Here is a 19,412-nt window from a genome sequence, read left to right on the forward strand (position 1 = left end):
TCATTGATTAGTTTAATGTTTCTACTATCTATGAATGCAATTGATTAGTTTATCATGTATATATGACACATGTAGAATCTATTAAAATTGATTAATTTTAGTAAAATTAATTTTGATTACAGGATCCTCAGCTGATTGATTCAGAAGAGACAACGTCCCACATGCACTAGTTCTACTAGAACCAAGCACACCAATAGTTTTTAACACTAACGAAGGAAGTGAAGGAGTTGTTGGATCAAATACATTTTCATAAATTCTTGGAGATCACACCATGGAACATCAATCACCCACTCTTAGGGGCCATTGTGTAGTTTTAGAATCTGGCAACTAAAATGTTTCAATTTGAAGATCTTGAGATGACCATCACACTAGAGAACGTGACACGAAAAACCAGACTAAAGTGTCATGGAGAGCCAATGAGTGGACAATGGTGGAGAGATTTTAAGCACTTGTGTGCTATTTACTTGCAAGCAAATGATGATGCATTTGAAGGCAAAAGGATCATATTTTCATGGCTTAGGAACTACTATGACCCCAATAGGGAGAGGAAGATAAAGAAAAAACTACTGTGCATTGAAGGGAAGGGCAGTAGTAGGGTGGACATGTCAGTGAAGGTATTTTTGCTATATTTCTTTTGCTCATGCTTATTTATCGACATTGATGGAAAGTGAATCCATGTATTATACATCAAATTATTCATAGAGTAGGATCACATCGATCAGTATACATAGGGTGTAGCCTCATTTGCACACCTATATGCAAGTTTGAATAGTACGAAGAGTGAAAGAAAAAGCTATGTCGGGAAAAACCATTGTCGGGATCACCTAACCTTTTGATTTATATTCATATGCTATACTTACATATTGTGTATTAATCTTAAAATTTTGATATATAGATACATACTGTGTATTAATCTTTGTTAATCATTGTTATGCAGAATTAGATATGAGACCACATATCCACTAAAAAGTCCTAAATGTATGATGTTGCCCATGAATTTTCATGTGCTACAATATAGGGTTGGTCATATAACGAAGAGAGTCGTGATCGAAGATTGGTGGGTCCTCGTATGTCACATGCTGAATGCACTGCATCGCTTTGCAGGCTAACTAGGGTAAATATAAATATTGTTGTTAATATTTTTTATATATTTTTTTATTAAACCATAAAGAAAATGTAGGTAAACGGGTGCCCATATGAAGGCACATTGAAGGAGCAGAAGAATACCAATGTAGTTGTAGGGACGAAGAACATCGCGAAGAAGGACATTTGGTTTCACAACATGAATGAAGTTGAGCATCAAATGACGAGCTAAGTCGTTTGATAGTTTAAATTTGTTCAATAACCACCAAATCACCCTCACGTAGTTAGCAAAATTCTGTCACATTCCATAAAGGATCAGACGAAGGATTACCTTATACTATTTCTCTCCAAATTTCAAGATTGGCACGAGGACGGCGAAGACATCGGCTTGGAGTTTATGCCACATGCCACATGCCACCAATGACGATTTTGTAGCCTCACATGTTCTTCCTCCACAAAGTTGGATATGTTGTTGGGCCTCTAACCTTGGGTTGGATCACACTAGATCCAACCCAAGACTCATTTTAACCTAAGCAAAATGTGTCCACTGTTTTGAGCCTTTTGTTTTTAAGAGACTCACCAAGTGTAACATAATGTTATACTTGGCCTAGGCGTAGAAGGTTGGGTGTTGCCATTTGGCAACACCACAGCCCCTCCCCAAGCCTATATAAGCCCCCCTTATTCCATTTCTCCCATCTCCCCCTTCCTACCTCTCCTCTCTAACTCCATCTTCCCTTGTTTCACTGTGGGGTGAAACCACCACCTCTATCCGCTCTTCCACAGTCCATATGGTTCTCCCTCTTCTTCTCACTTTCTTCTCTCTTTCTCACCTTCTCTCTCCCATATTTGGTGGCTACATTACTTGCAACCACTAAACCCTTTCCCTCTTAGCCCTATTCCACCACCAAAATAGTGGTGCTACCCTTTTTAGCTACCTCCTAACCTTGGCTTACCCACCCCAGCCTAGCCCAATACAGAGCCATGCTCAGTTTGAGCTAGACCACCACCAAACCTGACCGCTACCTCAGCCTTACCGAGCCACGTTGCCAAACCCCAAGCACTACCTCCCTCAGGCTCTAACTCAATTCAGTCCTCCATTAAGCCCAGTTCAAATTTAAATATTTCAAAATTAGATATGTAATATCTCCTCCCCCTTGAGAATTGCCTAGTCCACTAGGCAAGAGTTCGTCATGGTAGCTTAACTTCTTAGTTTGTGCTTCTTCATCTTCACAAGCTTTCATATTGAGAATGTTGATTTGTACTTCTTCCATTCATCGAAGACAGGATAGGGCATTGGCGACACAATTCTTTGAGCCTTTCTTGTACTAGAGTTTGAAATTGTATCTCGTCATCTTGGCAACCCACTTTTGCTGCAAGGAAACATGTTGTTTCATAAGGTACTTAAGGTTCTTATGGTCAATGTGGGCCATAAAGTGCCTCCCAAGTAAGTAGGGCCTTCATTTCTCAAGTTTCATTATGATGGTGAATATTTCCTTCCCGTACATTAATAGGTCTTTAACACGGTTGGCAAGACTCTTGCATCAGTACGACTTTGTTTCAATATCACACGCATCAATCACCACCATGAACTTGTTGGAAACTCAGGCAGGTCTAGTATGGGGCCTCACACATGACTTGCTTGAGCTTTTCAAAAGAGAGTGTGGCTCCTTTTAACCAAGTGAAAGAATTTTTCTTTAACATGGTTGTTAAGGGGGAAATAATGACTTCATAATTCTCCACGAACCTTTGGTAATACCTCGTGAGCCCAAGAAATCCTCTCAAGGCTTTGATGGATGCAGACTTAGGTTAAGATAGCATGGCCTCGATTTTCTCAGAATCTGCACTAACTCTTTGTTCGTCCATAATATGGTAAATGTAGGACACTTGAGGATGTCAAAAGCTACACTTGGATCTTTTGGCCATGAATTTGTGTTTCTTTAGGGTACGTAGGTCTACCCTTACATGCTCCAGATGATCCTCCTACATTTGTCTATAGAAGATGATGACATCAAAAAATAGGAGGACGAACTCATGAAGCATAGGCCGAAACACATCATTCATAATTCTTTGGATGGTGGCTAGGGCATTCTTTAGTCTAAAGGGCATCACTAGGAACTCAAACTGACCCCCATGAGTCCTAAATGCCATATTTGGGATATCCTCATCTGTCATTCGAATTTGGTGATATCTGGCTCAAAGGCTGATCTTGGTAAAAACTCAAGCCTCGTGCAACTCATTCAATAGCTCGTTTACAACCAGAATTGAGTGTTTATCTTGTAAGGTTACAACATTTAGAACTCTATAATTTAGCATAGAAGCACCATGTGTTATCCTTCTTTTGCATCAACAACACCAGCTAAGAGTAGGACTCTAACTTGGCCTGATCACTCCTCTATCAAGTATCTCCCGAATAAGTCTTTTGATATCATCTTTTTGGGAATGTGCATACTGATATGACCTGACACTCACAAATCCAACACCCAAAATAAGGGTGATATGGTGGCCATGGGACCTTAGAGGAGGTAGGGATGTTAGTTTGTGAATAGATCCTCGAATTCAGCAAGAACCTCCTTCGTTTCGAGATGGACCTGTTCCACTTTGTCGCCCCCCATTTTCTCCTTCTCATGGATCATGTCAAGCAAGGCATCTTGAGTGGCTCTATAGATTTTGAGAGCCTCCTTTGAGCCTATCTTGTCTCCACCCTTAAGACTATGGGCTTTGAGGCATATGACATTCTCGTCATTTTCAAAGCTCATCTCCATTTTACATAAATTCTACTTGACCCTTCCTACAGATCAGAGCCAACTTATCTCAAGCACCATGTTGGTGCCTATCATGGTCAGCACATAGTGATCTACCTTGAATTTGGATCTTTGGAGACCCAAATCCACTTCGAGACACACACTCATATACTTGAGGTGGCTTTCATCCCCAACCATCACATCAAAGAAGGATTGCTCTTTTACATGGCATCCAAGGATTGACAATAGATCTTTTCGCACAAAGTTGTGTGTCGATCTAGTCGACAAGTACACTTGATGCTGATGCATATACCCCTTCACCCTTATGGAATTTAGAACAAACACACCAGCAAGGGCATGGTAAGAGATTCCATGTCCTTGTTCTATTTTATCATCCATTTGTCCCATGGTATGATTTTGCTCATCTTCATTTTCATCCTCGCTTTCACACACGATGAACAACTTAAAGGCCTTACACTTTTACCTTGGAGTCCACTTCTCATCGCAGTTTTAGCACAACCCCTTGTTGTGTCTATCTGCCATTTGGGCCTTTCTATGTCCTTGGCACCATCTTCTTTGCTTGGGGTGTGAGTTCCCGACCTATTGAGGGGTCGACTAGGTTTTTTTACATACATGGTCTTTTTCATATGATTTTTCATAACTCAAGCCTTTACAAAACACTACTCTAGGGTGTGAGGATTAAGATCCATGAGCTCAACCTTAATTTCTTCTTGTAATCCTCCCATGAATGCGTTTACCAAAGCAAGTTCAAACCAATCTCAATACATGGTACTAAATTCCTCGAATTCCACTTGATACTCTTGGATGAACCCTTTTTACTTCAAATTTGTTATCTCTCCGTTATGATTAACATAGGGAGAGGGTTTGAATCTTTTCAATATTTCTCTCTCAAACTCATGCCAAGTAGTGTCTCATAGCATTTCTTACACCATCGGTACCACTTTAGGGCTTCACTTTCAAGGTGAGCCACAACGCATCTTAGCCTATTTTCGTGGGGTATTGATTGGTTGACATAATATTGTTTTACTTTGTACATCCAGTCATGGAGATTCTTTTTGCGAAGGCAGGGAAAGGTATCTTGACGGGTCACGAAAGATACATACCGAGTTGATAAGACCTCGAACCAGCTCCACAGTCATTCGGGTGTGGTCCAAGGATAGACTCTCACACGTCCTCTCCTCGTGAGAGTCTTCACCTCTGCCTCCAATATTGGGAAGGCTAAATTATTTAGGTTAAGTCTCATATTTCTGCCAATGCTCCACACAACTTGGTTCAGTTCACTTTGGTCAAGGTCAATGTCAATGTCAAACCCAAGGCTCTAAAGAATACTGGGTTTTATGTATATTTACTTTGAGCCCTGTGTCAAACCTTGACTTGGACCAAGCTAGCTAGCAGAATGTTGTTTGGACAAATTGCTGACTTGGGTCTTGTTTAAAACAACTGGTTAGTGTTGTTCATGCCCCCACACTGGTAGAAGTCCCAACTTAGATGATGAGTTAATATAGAATTCCAGGTTATAAGTCTTAAATAGTTAGTGCCCTTTTGACAACATGGCCAAACAAAGACTACGACCATCAATAGAAATATGATCAGTGATCATTTGACGACTTGATACCAGTTAGTAAAACATAAAAAGAAAAAGGTTAGGACGTTTAAGGCAAAGGGTTGCGACTTAATTTGGCTGTTCCTGTTCTACCGTTATTTCTCAACATCCTTTTTTTCTATCTTCTCCTCATCTCGCCTACATTAGTGTAACTGCAATATGGATCACATAGTAAGCATAAACAAGTCGGATTCGGGTCAGATCTATGCATTATCAGATCTAGCATAATCGGATTCAGATTTGCATGGGCATCAACAAAAGAATTGGGCTCTGACTACCCTAAAATCCAAAATTTACGTATTCAGAATCGGATTCTGTCCGAACTCTAACTCGGATTTGGAAACTTCAATATTCTGGATCTGATTATTAATTCAATCCAACTTTGGCTACCAAATCCGACTAATTGAACGGTTCGGATTCAGTCCCACATCCAACCTGAATCCTAATCGACTGTGATTCAAAAGCTACCCAAGAAAATTTTCAAAAGGTTGTTTTGAATAAGTAGTGCTAGTCTCATTGTCAACTGTGATGCAAAAGTCTTACAGGTTTCTTATTTCTTCCTGAATCCACTCCATAGAACATGACTTTAATTCACGTCCATTAGCTGGAATAAAAAATTTATTTTGGCGAGTATCTCTACAGATTTCTGGTGGCACACCGAATTTGCATGTGGTTCTGACTGAACTTGCCAATTCAAAGTTTGAAAATCAAGGGGGAGCAGAGGGAATAACCATTGTTTATTATATCAGAGTGTGTGTGTGTGTGTGTGTGTGTTATAATTCTTGGTTCAGTCAGTTTTGTCTTCTGCATAAGATGCTCCTAATGAATAACAAAAAAAAACAGATTCTTCTCTACCAACAACCAAGATATGCGTCCCGGGTCGGCACGACGACAGTAGGTATGACTGCGCGCTGAGCCAGGGCGACCAGGTCTTTGTGTCGGGTGCGATTTCTTTGGGTTATAAATTTAGAAACACAATCAATATATGCATCCCTTTATTAATTTGAGAAAATGGGGAAAATAAATCTTTTGGTTCATACTCTTGCTTGACTTTGTTGCATCATTTTGTCTCCTATAGACTTTAAAAGTTTACGATTGGGTGTCTCAAACCATCTTTCTAAGAATCACTCTAACTAGAATGCATGGAGGATCTTATTTTGGTAATGAGACTCTTTTTTTGAATTTATAACCCGAAAAAACCGCACCCGGCACGAAGACATGATCACACTGACTCAGCCTGCCATACCCAGCATAAAACTCTGAGGCTAGGACCCCCTGCCCCTGGGGCCTAAGGTACACATGGGTGACCCCCATGAAAGTGACTCAGCTGTATGAATTGGGAGTTTGTGGAGTGCATACCATGAAGATCTACAAATGTGGCACCAAATAATTGTTCAATAAATTTTTAACAATTTGGCCAATTTTAAACAAGATTAATGCAGTAAAGAGAGTTGGTGGGCAATTATTAGCAGGGAATCCATGAAATGGAGTTTGCAGCTTGGCTTTTGCACGTTTTGAAACATTAATGACTTCTCCAACCCCCATTCTCGTTCATTAAAGATAATGTGGACTATTAATGACGCTACGATGACACAATACCTACGTATATCTAGTTACTCCAAGGAAGCACAATTACCAGTACCTACGATATTCTTACAATTGCATCTTTCCACCATTCCTTTTTTTTTTCTCGCCTTTGGATCATTCAACCCCCCTAATGGTGCAGACAAATGGATGAACAATTTTAGTTTCTAATGTTTTGACGCATAGTTTGCAAATCAGACCATACAAATGTGATTTACTTTTTTCTCAGGAAATAATGCATTAAATTATAATTTTTTATGTTTATGCATATTTATATCAGAAATAAAAATAAAATGTTCAAGTTTTATCTGAAACTTTTTTTTATAGAACATCTAAAACTTATAATAAAAAAAGTCAAGTTTTTATTGGAAACAATTAGATCCAAAGCATTGTTTTTTTCCTACTAAAACAACCAACGACAAACACATTTTTGGATTCAAATCAAGTAAAACTTGCATGTAACATTAAAAGGTGAGGCCAATTTTGCTGAAAAAAAATTCCATTGCAACTTAATAAATGAAATTTGTTAAATCATATATAATATAAAATTGAGATTTGGTTTTGTCTACCAAGGACTGTGAAGCTTGTTTCCTACCTGAATATAAATTCTTAATTTTTGCAGTTTCAGCTTCGCTGTAAGGAATTTTTTTTAGGTTAGTTCTATAATTTTGCAGTAGCGAAGGTAAGTAATTTTTGCTGAACCACTTGATATTTTTGTTCTTGGTATATATTTCTTTTTTCGATTCAATCCATCAATATATCCAGGAAGTACTGGTCCCCACCTGTGCAAAACGACCTACAATCAGGTCGGAAATTAACTCTTATCAAGTCTAGGTTCCCTTTCGATGAATTAGATAGGGGGGAGTGCCCTTGTCAACTCTAGGTTTATCAGTAGCTTTTCTATTTGAATCCATAAAAGACAGAAAATATTTTATTTATTAAATTTAAAGGGAGAAGAAATTATGTTGATGAACCTAATAGTTTGCATGCAAAACTTTGTAAAAGAAGGGAATGAATTTGCATTGAGAAACATAAAAGAAGAGAAACCGAGACATTAGTTTACTAACTCCCATAATACACCTAATTGCCCATGGAGTCACATCACTCTTCTTTTTCATTTTTTTTTAATTGATAAAATAAGAAATGGACTTGTTTTCAAAAGGCATGGTTGAACAGTTAACATCAAATCTCTGCAGACTGTAGTTTGAATATTTCAGAGAATACAGCAGATGAGGTCCAAACACGGGTTGACTTGAATCGAATGAGGTCCACAGATTGGTGGGCTTGATCAGCAAGGAGAAGAGGCAAGAGGGCTACAGCTGCCTCAACTTGGCAGTATGGGCAAATCGGTCGTGTAATTGTGCTGTTTGTACTTTGGATGAGACCTTACAGTAGGTGTTTGTACTGGATAACCTGTCATTATAATATGAAAACCATGTGACGATGTGCTTGTAATTTTGTTAGAATAGGAACTTTTTCTTTAACTTGGTATAAAATTGTAAGACCTGCTCTCTCTCTCTCTATATATATATATCTATCTATCTATCTATCTATCTATCTATCTATCTATCTATCTATATATGGTGAGAGAAACTAGAATATGTTTACCAACTAAACATGTACTTTGCTGGTATGAATTGAGATTTTCATAGTTTTTTTTCACATATGCATTCGGCATGGTTCATTTGGCAGGAATCGGCATATCAAGAAATGTGATTTTTTATGCTTGAATATTTATGAAAATTTTAAGTTATTGATTTTTAACCTTTAAAGGATCTTATATATTGTTATTGGATGATCCAAGAGTCTGTTTTTATAAAAACTACGCACATAGATTACATCCAAATCGTGAAATTTTGGAAAAAAATAATAAACCGATGAAAATCTTGGTTTATATCATTAAACATATTTGGTTGGTAAACATATATATATATATATATATATATATATATATATATATATATATATATATATATATATATATATATAGAGAGAGAGAGAGAGAGAGAGAGAGAGAGAGAGAGAGAGAGAGAGGTGTTGAACGTTTATATATAGAATAGAACATGGGTTTTCCAAGTTTTCTTTTTTGTTTTTGTTTTTTAAATTTTGACTGCATGGATGTGATCTATGTACTTGATTTTATAGGGATCAGCTCTTGAAGTGTTCGAGTCTGATACATGGGTGGGTTTTTATAAGGTTTGAAAAATAAACAGTCCAAAATCTTTGTAAAATTTTGAGGCTCCAAATATCATTTTTTCATGGAAAACACATAATCCAGGTGTGGATTCTTCATAAATCAATCATGCCCAACACATTTATGGGGTCAAAATTGCAAAAAACAAACAAACCTAAAGAGCAAATAAACCATCAATCACATATAGCAAGCACCTGCACTCTCTCTATATATATAAACACAGAAACATATAAATTCTGAAAATTAAGATTATTGATCAGGCAGTTTATATTGAAGCAAAATCACATTGAGCTCTACATGTGAGCACATATAGTTCTTAAAGAACTGCAAAGTGGATGAAATTACTCGTTTGGTTACTTGGCATGCCTAAGCCTATCTTCTTTAATTATAAGCAATCTAATTATATATGTCTATTGCGGTTTCCACCTCGGGTTCTATACAAAGCTCGAGTCAGGCTGCACTTGGCTCGCCTGCACTGCATGGCTCAATTCCTCCACCAAAGCAAGCTGTCGTCGTCTACATAACTTCTTGCATTGGTTGGAAACGCACCCCCTTCTTCTGCACATAAAGAAATGCAGCACACTATGAGTGAGTGAAAGCAATCAAGCTTCAATTTATTAACTAAATCCCTAAAGATAAGAACAATGACAAGTGTATAAAACAATTAGGATAAACTGAGAAATGATGTAATACAAATGTATTTTTCAGAGGGCATCCATCTAACCCCGACCCACCATTAATTAAAATGTTCTGGCAAGTGTGCTGGGTCAGGGTTGGCTTGCCAAACATCCAACTGCCTGGTTTCAAAAGGATCATTTGATACACCTCCCTACCACATTATCAGCCTAGGTTTGGATCAATGTCCCACATCAATAATTGATCTATACGGCCCACCATCGAACAAGCTCTGTTAACAGACAGCCGTCAATCTCAAGGATCAATCATGGCCAACCACCTCTTTTTTTTTTTGGTTTAATAGTCTCGTATAATCATACGGGTGCATCTCAGTACAAAAATATGCTAGTTTTTGGCCTATTTTCAAACAGAACCTAACTTTTGAAATATTACAAATACAAGCCTAGTTAACAAAGCAGTTTATTTGTAAAACTTCAAAAGTTAGATGTGTGTATGTAAATAGACCAAAAGTTAAGCGTGGTTTTATAATTTTTTCACAAGAACGTGCATTTTATTTCCATCCGATCTAAAGATGAACGGCTGACTGTATTTGGCTGAACACAAAAGTTAGATCGAAGTACGCGATCTAGTTTCACCCGGTTTTACTTTTTAGGCTGGAGAAGTAAAGGCGTTCACTACCTTTCTGGTCAAACCCTTTAATGGAAATATTAAAATATCATCACCGAGGTGGTATCCCATGTGGTAAGCGGGTTCCAAGCCGAAGGCCCAGGTTCGAATCCCACCGCCACATGGGTAGGGGGTCTGCCTAACCCCAGCTTGCCTTTTAAAAAAGAAAAGTTGCACATTAAAATAAGGTCCAAGCTCTAACGTTTGGAAATTCGTGCACGATCAAATGAAGAAGTTACGAAAACGCCCATCAAGAATAATAAAAGAGATAAAAACACATGAAGCTGAGATGTTTAACAAAACTCAAAAGGTAGAAACAGGCAAGCTTGTACCTCATAAAACAACGTATACTGAAAGGAAAAAAAAATGTAAAATTCAGTGTTTAATCAAAAGGAAACCGCTGAGTTTCTTAATAGCGATTCATTTTCCTTCTCTCAAAAACAAAAAATGAAACCCCCGCGGTCACCACACAAAAGTATAAATATAACGTGAAATTCACATTTCAAAAACAAAACCCTGATAGAGATGGTGAAGTAAATTGAAAGGAAAAAAGTAAAATTCACAGTTTAGTCTAAATGAAACTCCAGAGTTTCTTAATAGCAATTCATTTTTCTTTCTCTCAAAAGCAAAAAACTGAAACCCTGGCAGCCACAACACCAAAATACAAATATAACGCCAATTTCACATTTTAAAAACAAAATTCCGATATGTGTGTGTGTGTGTGTGAGAGAGAGAGAGAGAGAGAGTGAGAGAGAGAAAGAGAGAGAGAGAGAGGAAGAAGAAGAAGAGAGATGGTGAAGAAGAGGAAGAGTAAGAAGAAGGAAGCAGAGTTTCGTACCGGACGGGTGGTCTTGGCGCAGGCACCCTCCTGGATGCTCCCGAGATCAGGCTTCCACGGGACGAGATTCCCGCTCTTGCTTCCCTCCTCCACCATCGCCGCCGCCGCAGCAGCGGGGTTCTCCTTCTTGAGGCACATGTCGATGATCTTCTCGGCTGCCTCGGCCCCGTCGGCGCTGGCCTCGACGAGCTTGGCCACCTGCGACTTGGGCAGCCTCATCTTCACCCTCATCATCCCTTCCTCACCCATTTCTCCACAACCACCACCAGTCTTGACGAAGGTGAGGTCGGAGGCGGAGCGCTTGGCGAGCATGAGGCTGTCGAGCCTCTCCTTGGCGCCCATCTGGATGCCCGACCGCACCCTCCGCGGCACCCTCTCCTCCGGGAGGTTGGGCAGCTCCACCAGGAAGTAGAGCTTCTTGCCTCCCTTCAGCTCATGGTCGTCCCGCAACGGCTTCGCCTTCGCACCCAGCGCCCTCACCAACTCCGAGTCCATCACCACGTGGTTGGGGTGCTGCTGCACCACGTCCCTCACCCTCACCGGCGCCTTCATCTTCAGCGTCTCCCCATCGATCTTCATCAACCGGACGCGCCTCTTCCCACCCAACATGATGGCGTTCCCCATCTCTCTCTAGACCTCCCTTTGGGATTTGTGGGTGAGTGGTTAATGGTGATATAAGATGAAGGGGAAGAGCTAGGGAGGGAGGGAGGGCGAGGGTCTCGGTGAGAGATAAGGACGTGGGTGGGAGGAAGAAGAAGGCAGGAGATGGGAGGGTCAAAAAAGGGAGGCCAAGTTTGGGTTGATTTTGTCTACCTTTTCTTACTCACCCCTCTCCCTTCCCCATTTTACGTTTGGCGTTAGAGAGAGTCCCTTTCTTGCTGGTATTAGGGGTTTCGGAAGGGATTGTTGGCGGGGCCGGTTGGGCCGTTGGCCGCTGCTTGATAAACTTAAAGGGAGACTTCGGAGGCTGTCACAAGGACACGCACAAAAGGACACGATACATGTCATAATTCTGTGATTTTTTGTAAGAACAGTATAACATATGACACGACACGAGGGTGGAATTGGAGTTATCCCTGTGATGATGGGTCGATGATGAAAATGCCTCAAGGGTTAAGGAAAATTAGGAGGGATGGGTATGGTCTGAACGAAACAGGATCAGGTGCAATCACATGGGGGCAAGTGCAATGTGTCGCCGCACCTAATACCCTCCATTCTATTGGGGAGAGTGGTGTATGTTCTCCCTCGATGATGCACTGAATCACATATCTCGTGTTTGGGGTTTGAATGAGCGCCACATGTGGCTCGTATTCATGTGTATGCTGGCATTACTTCACATTGGAGTTTGGTGTGATTGTAAAGACTTAAGTACCCTTTCTTGCTATTCTTGCCATGAAATGATAGTTCGAGAAAATGATAAAAATGTTCTTCATTAAAGAAAAAAGAAACAACCGTTCAAAAAAAGGACAAAAATGCCTTCCATCCAGAAAGTCGAGGATGATGTTGACTCTTCAAAGTCTAAACAGCGAAATGAACCTTAAGTGCTCTCTCTTTCTTTTCTATTTGAACTTTTCGTCGTCATCTTCTTCTTTCTTCTCCGTGAAACACTGTAAAACCCTTAAACTCTCTAGAGAAGAAATTAAGAGAGGCAAATAGTCGACGATCTGATGGTGATCATCATCTTCTTTCTGCTAGCAATGGCTGGAATGCTGCCTTCGTTCAACGGGCAACCGACTGTGGTGGCCCCTCCGCCGCCTTCAAGGGACACCTACAACAAAATCTTTCTTCAGTACACCTACAACAGAGACTTTCAAAGTATAATCCATGTACCCTACGTCGGCAATACGTTCGATCAGGGCTATGCCTTCCAGGCTACCCTGGCGCTGCTCAACACGGGCGTTCGCATCCTCAGGTCTTGCTGGACATTCGTCGGGTTCTGGCACTCATCTCGACCTCCGGTGCCATGCTCTCCGACAAGACCCACCTCTCCGCCAAATCAATGGCAAATCGCTATGCGATTTTCGTAAATCGCTATCACTACAAGAAAAATGTCAATTAGCAACGGATAGTAGCGACGACATTTTTCCGTCGCCAATTAGCGACGGCTTAGCGAGCGTCACTAACCCGTCGCTAAGTTTCGTGATATTCACAGATGTAGCGATGGAAAATGGTCCGTCGCTAAACCGTCGCAACGTAGCGACGGCTTAGCGACAGACCATTTTTGTCGCAACAACACGCTGCGGTTAGCGACGAATTGGGCGACGGCATTTTTCCGTCGATACTTAGCGATGCCGTTAGCGACGGACATATTTCGTCGCTAAGGAGTTGTATATATTTACGCTGGCTTAGCGACAGAATAATTCCGTCGCTAATTTTTGCGTAAATCTGATCAGAACCCTTTTCCCTCTTTTCCTGTTTCCTCTCTCCCGCCCTCCCTACGCAGCCCGACGCCTTCCTCCGCCGCCCGCCGTCTGTCGCCCTGCGTTCCGCCCGAGCCGTCGCCCCGCCGACCGACACATTCCCCGCCGGAGACAGGTTCGCCCGCCCTCCCTACGCGTTTCAAGCAGGGGTTAAACCCCCTGCCTTTCCGGCATGGGGGGTCAACCCCCTGCCGGAAAGGCAGGGGGTTTAACCCCCTGTCGTTCTAGAAACGCAGGGGTTTAACCCCTGCGTTTCCGACATGGGGGGTTGACCCCCTGCCGAAAAGGCAGGGGGTTTAACCCCCTGCGTTTCCGGCAGGGGGGGTCGACCCCCTGCCGAAAACGCAGGTGGTTTAACCCCTGCGTTTCCGGCATGGGGGGTCGACCCCCTGCCTTTCCGGCAGGGGGTTAACCCCATGCCGGAACAGGCAGGGGGTTAACCCCTTGCGTTTTCGGCAGGGGATCGACCCCCTGCCATTCCGGCAGGGGGTCGACCACCGTTGTCTTTCCGGCAGGGGGTTAACCCCATGTCAGAACAGGCAGGGGGTTAACCCCTTGCGTTTTCGGCAGGGGGTCGACCCCCCTGCCTTTCCGGCAGGTCGACCCCGGCAGGGGGTCGACTCACTGGCGGAAAGGCTGGGGGTCAGTTAACCCCCTATGTTCCGTAAGGGGGTCAACCCTCTACCGGAACAGCAGGGGAGTCGACCCCTTGCCGGAACAGCTTCCTTTTTTTGTGGTGACTATTTTTTAAAACTGTATTTTTTTGTGCAGATTTTTCAAAGGAACCAGCTCGTGCTCAACCACCTGTGGTAAGTAAGTGACAAAAACAATGCAAATCGGGTAAATACCCGTAATGAGTAAGTGATGCAAGCGTATCACATGTTATTTAATTTATTAGATGTAACACTTTATTGTTCACACACTCACTTAGTTGTTGATATTTAGGGTTGCTTTGTTGGAGTTCGGAGATCATGCTGAGCATGATTTTAATGTATGAATATGAAAGTGTTCTTATTTTTGGAGTACGGAGTCCATGCTAAGCATGGTAGTAGTTAGTGAGATATTGAAGTGTGTTTGCTGCAGGTACATGTTTGTCATTTGTTTGATATGAATGATTACGATGTATTGCAATGTTTGATGTAATTGTATCCATGCTTGCATGTAGTTACTTTCAATTTGATTTTGACTTTCATGTGAAATTTTATAATAAAAGCATGCTTCAAATGATTGTATCGTGTCTTTAATAGTTTGCACATGGAAATATTAAGTTATCAATACATGCATCAAAATTCTTGTTATTGTTTGACATAGTATATTGCATAATAAATTTGATATTTTCTTCATCGTAGCATTCTGATTGTTTTCTTTTAATTCGTTAGGATACTATTCGTAACATCATACGACAGAATGACTGCAAACCGTGAATGGATGTACCGTAGGATAGTGGACAATGAGTTATCGCATGAATATATGGGTGGTGTTGACAGTTTTATTGAATTTGCAACGGCAAGTGTCAGTACAGTGGATCCTACAGGTCAGATTAGGTGTCCCTGCAAGATTTGTAAGAATAATCGATTTGTAGAACCTCATAGCGTTAGACATCACCTATACAGGAAGGGTTTTGTGAGTGATTATCAGAACTGGATGTTTCATGGAGAAGAATTTAAAAACGATTTTGATGCACGGGTGAATGTGATTTGTTTTTGCCTGCCTAAGAACACATATGAACATGTTATAATCACATATTCAGTTTTTTGACTGCCTTCGAGCACATATGAGCATGCTATAATAACATATAGAGTTTTTTTATTGCCTTAGAGCACATATGAGCATGCTATAATCACATATAAAGTTTTTTTGCCTGCCTAAGAACACATATGAGCATGATAGAATCACATATAAAAATTTTTTGACTGCATTAGAACACATATGAGCATGCTATAATCACATATTCAGTTTTTTGACTGCCTAAGAACACATATGAGCATATTATAATCACATATTTAGTTTTTTGACTGCCTTAGCACACATATGAGCATGCTATAATAACATATAGAGTTTTTTTATTGCCTTAGAGCACATATGACCATGCTATAATAACATATAGAGTTTTTTTATTGCCTTAGAGCACATATGAGCATGCTATAATCACATATAAAGTTTTTTTGCCTGCCTTAGAACACATATGAGCATAATCGAATCACATATATAACTTTTTGCCTGCCTTAGAGCACATATGAGCATGATAGAATCACATATAAAGTTTTTTGCCTGCCTTAGAGCACATATGAGCATGCTATAATAACATATAGAGTTTTTTTATTGCCTTAGAGCACATATGAGCATGCTATAATCACATATAAAGTTTTTTTGCCTGCCTAAGAACACATATGAGCATGATAGAATCACATATAAAATTTTTTTGACTGCATTAGAACACATATGAGCATGCTATAATCACATATTCAGTTTTTTGACTGCCTAAGAACACATATGAGCATATTATAATCACATATTTAGTTTTTTGACTGCCTTAGCACACATATGAGCATGCTATAATAACATATAGAGTTTTTTTATTGCCTTAGAGCACATATGAGCATGCTATAATAACATATAAAGTTTTTTTATTGCCTTAGAGCACATATGAGCATGCTATAATCACATATAAAGTTTTTTTGCCTGCCTTAGAACACATATGAGCATAATCGAATCACATATATAACTTTTTGCCTGCCTTAGAGCACATATGAGCATGATAGAATCACATATAGAGTTTTTTGCCTGCCTTAGAGCACATATGAGCATGCTATAATAACATATAGAGTTTTTTTATTGCCTTAGACTACATATGAGCATGCTATAATCACATGTAAATTTTTTTGCCTGCCTTAGAGCACATATGAGCATGTTATAATCACATATTCAGTTTTTTGACTGCCTAAGAACACATATGAGCATGATAGAATCACATATAAAGTTTTTTTGACTGCATTAGAACACATATGAGCATGCTATAATCACATATTCAGTTTTTTGACTGCCTAAGAACACATATGAGCATGTTATAATCACATATTCAGTTTTTTAACTGCCTTAGCACACATATGAGCATGCACAAATCACATATAGAGTTTTTTTACTGCCTTAGAACATATATCATTTATGATAGAATCACATATAATTTTTTTTGCTTTGCCTGCCTTAGAGCACATATGAGCATGCTATAATCACATATTCAATTTTTTGACTGCCTTAGCACACATACGAGCATGATCGAATCACATATATAGTTTTTTGCCTGCCTTAAAGCACATATGAGCATGGTAGAATCACATATAGAGTTTTTCTAGAGGCCTTAGAACACACATGAACATGCTATAATCACATATTCAATTTTTTGACTGCCTTAGCACACATATGAGCATGATAGAATCATATATATATATATATATAAAACTTTTTGTCTGCCTTAGAGCACATATGAGCATGATAGAATCACATATAGAGTTTTTTTATTGCCTTAGATCACACATGAGCACATGATAGAATCACATATAGTGTGTAATTTATTTCATTATATTTTGTTTATCAATACTGACTGTTCTTTTCTTGTGTAAGCTGCTAGCGATAATCAACGTAGTGGAGCTGAAGGGACAGATAAAGACAATGAACAAGAAGACGCACAAAATCTTGGCGATGATTAGAGAACTGTGTTGAAGAAGTTCTATTTTTTTATGTTTCCTAATTGTAATTGTTGAATTGTAAATAATTAAACTTGTTAATTTTAAGGTGGAACGATTAATTGTTGTAGATTCTTGTTATATGAATTTTTTTGTGTGGTTTGTTTTTTATTTACAGGAAATATAAATTGTACAGGAAATATAAATTGTACAGTTCTCGGTATTTAATTTTCAAATAATTTTTTTTCGTGTTTGCGACGGATTAGAGACGGAACCATCCGTCGCTATTCATATTAATCTAGCGACGGCATAGCGACGGAAGTAAATCCGTCGCCAAGCCGTGGTCGTCATTTAGTACCAGCGGATTGGCGACGGAATATAGTGCTCGTTATTCCGTCGCAATTAGCGACAGACCTGGCGACAGAATAATTCTGTCGCCAGTTAGCGTCGAAATATTCGAGACGTAAGCATATTGTCGCCTCGTTGTCGCTAATCCGTCGCTACCCATATTAGCGACAGATTAGCGACGGAATGTGGTCGTCGCTAACCTACTGCTTTGTTTTAGTGTATATCGAGTAGCGATTTACGAAAATCATGTAGCGATTTATGAAAATCATGTAGCGATTTACGAAAATCGTGTAGTGGAAATAAATAGCAAATCGCTATGCGATTTTTGTAAATCGCTAAATCGAGTAGCGATTTACGAAAATCGCGTAGCAAAAAAAAATTGCTAAATAAAGTAGCGATTTACGAAAATCGCGTAGCGAGAAAAACAAAAAATCGCTAAATCAAGTAGCGATTTACGAAAATTGCGTAGCGAGAAAAAAAAACAAAAAATCACGAAAAAAGGTGTTACGGAAACCTTGAGCAAGAAACAACCGAAGGAAACATATGAGAGTCACGATAAAACAAAACACTTTATTGTTCTTTCTTGACAGTTATAAGGGGAAAAGAAAAGAAAGAATTTATACAAAGCAAAAAAAAAAAAAAAATTTTTTTTTTTGGGGGGGGGGGGGGGAGCGCTGCCCCCACGACCCCCCGCCAACTAAAACCGGGTCTCAAACAATGAGACCCGCACCTGGGGGAGCCCCCAGACCCCCCTCCTGTAAGGGCAAAAACTCTGAATCAGGCTTCACAACTCATCAAGTTGAACTATGCTGCAGTCAGTGTGCAGGTCAGTCAGTGCTTGATGGAGCTGTGTAGGATCGTCAGATGGATGTGCATAAAAGCATAAAGAGAAGGGAGAGAAAGATGGTTGATGTTCATAGCCTTCTCCAGGGGGGATTCTTTTCTCGGATAATCCTGCAATGCAGAGACTGGGTCTTAAATAACCATCTTTGAGGTACTTAAGTCTTTGCAACTATTCCTTTTCTAAAATCATCATTTTTTTTCACCAATAGAGGAAAGGGTACTTAAGTCTTTGCAACCGCATCGGACTCCAACACTAATTAAGTGATGCTGACAAACATGGGGATACGAGCTGCACATGCTTACATACGTGGCGCTCATTGTGACCTCCGAACATGAGATGTAGCTAACGGTGGTCCGGGCGAGGAGGATATATAACCTGCTTCGATTCTATTGTAACACCCCTGTCAGAGTGGGCCCATCATCAAATGGATGGTGATCAGGTGCATTGACGCATTAAATTTCTGCAATACGATTGATCACGGTCGGGACTCCGAACGTGACAGGAACTTGCTGGACCGATTCGATCACGGTCGTTTACTGCGTTGGATAATAAGGGTAGTATGGTCAATTGCACTCTACTTATACGAATACGATAGGATAGTGATTAATATGGATGGGTGCCCTTTGTTTTGCATGTCAATATGACAACGTCTACGTCCTCAACGTCACGCTCATACCCGGAACTCGTGTCACGCTTTGTGTCACCCTGCTTATATGGGACTTTGGTCCAGATCCGTCCAATGCAGAAAGGT

At 40.1% G+C, this 19,412-nt stretch overlaps 1 protein-coding gene across 1 annotated transcript; it reads right to left on the reverse strand.

Moving 5' to 3' along the window:
* Nucleotides 1-9,460: 9,460 nt before the first annotated feature.
* LOC149812170 (uncharacterized protein At1g66480-like) lies at nt 9,461-12,000 on the reverse strand. Its single transcript, XM_089993555.1, has 2 exons — nt 11,367-12,000; nt 9,461-9,784 (listed from the first exon to the last, which is right to left on the reverse strand). The coding sequence occupies exons 1-2, from the start codon at nt 11,988-11,990 to the stop codon at nt 9,743-9,745; spliced, it is 666 nt and encodes a 221-aa protein (XP_089849681.1). The 5' UTR covers nt 11,991-12,000; the 3' UTR covers nt 9,461-9,742.
* Nucleotides 12,001-19,412: the final 7,412 nt, after the last annotated feature.

The sequence above is a fragment of the Nuphar pumila genome, chromosome 17 (genome assembly GCF_984573655.1).
Source record: "Nuphar pumila chromosome 17, dmNupPumi1.hap1.1, whole genome shotgun sequence".
Classification (NCBI taxonomy): domain Eukaryota; kingdom Viridiplantae; phylum Streptophyta; class Magnoliopsida; order Nymphaeales; family Nymphaeaceae; genus Nuphar; species Nuphar pumila.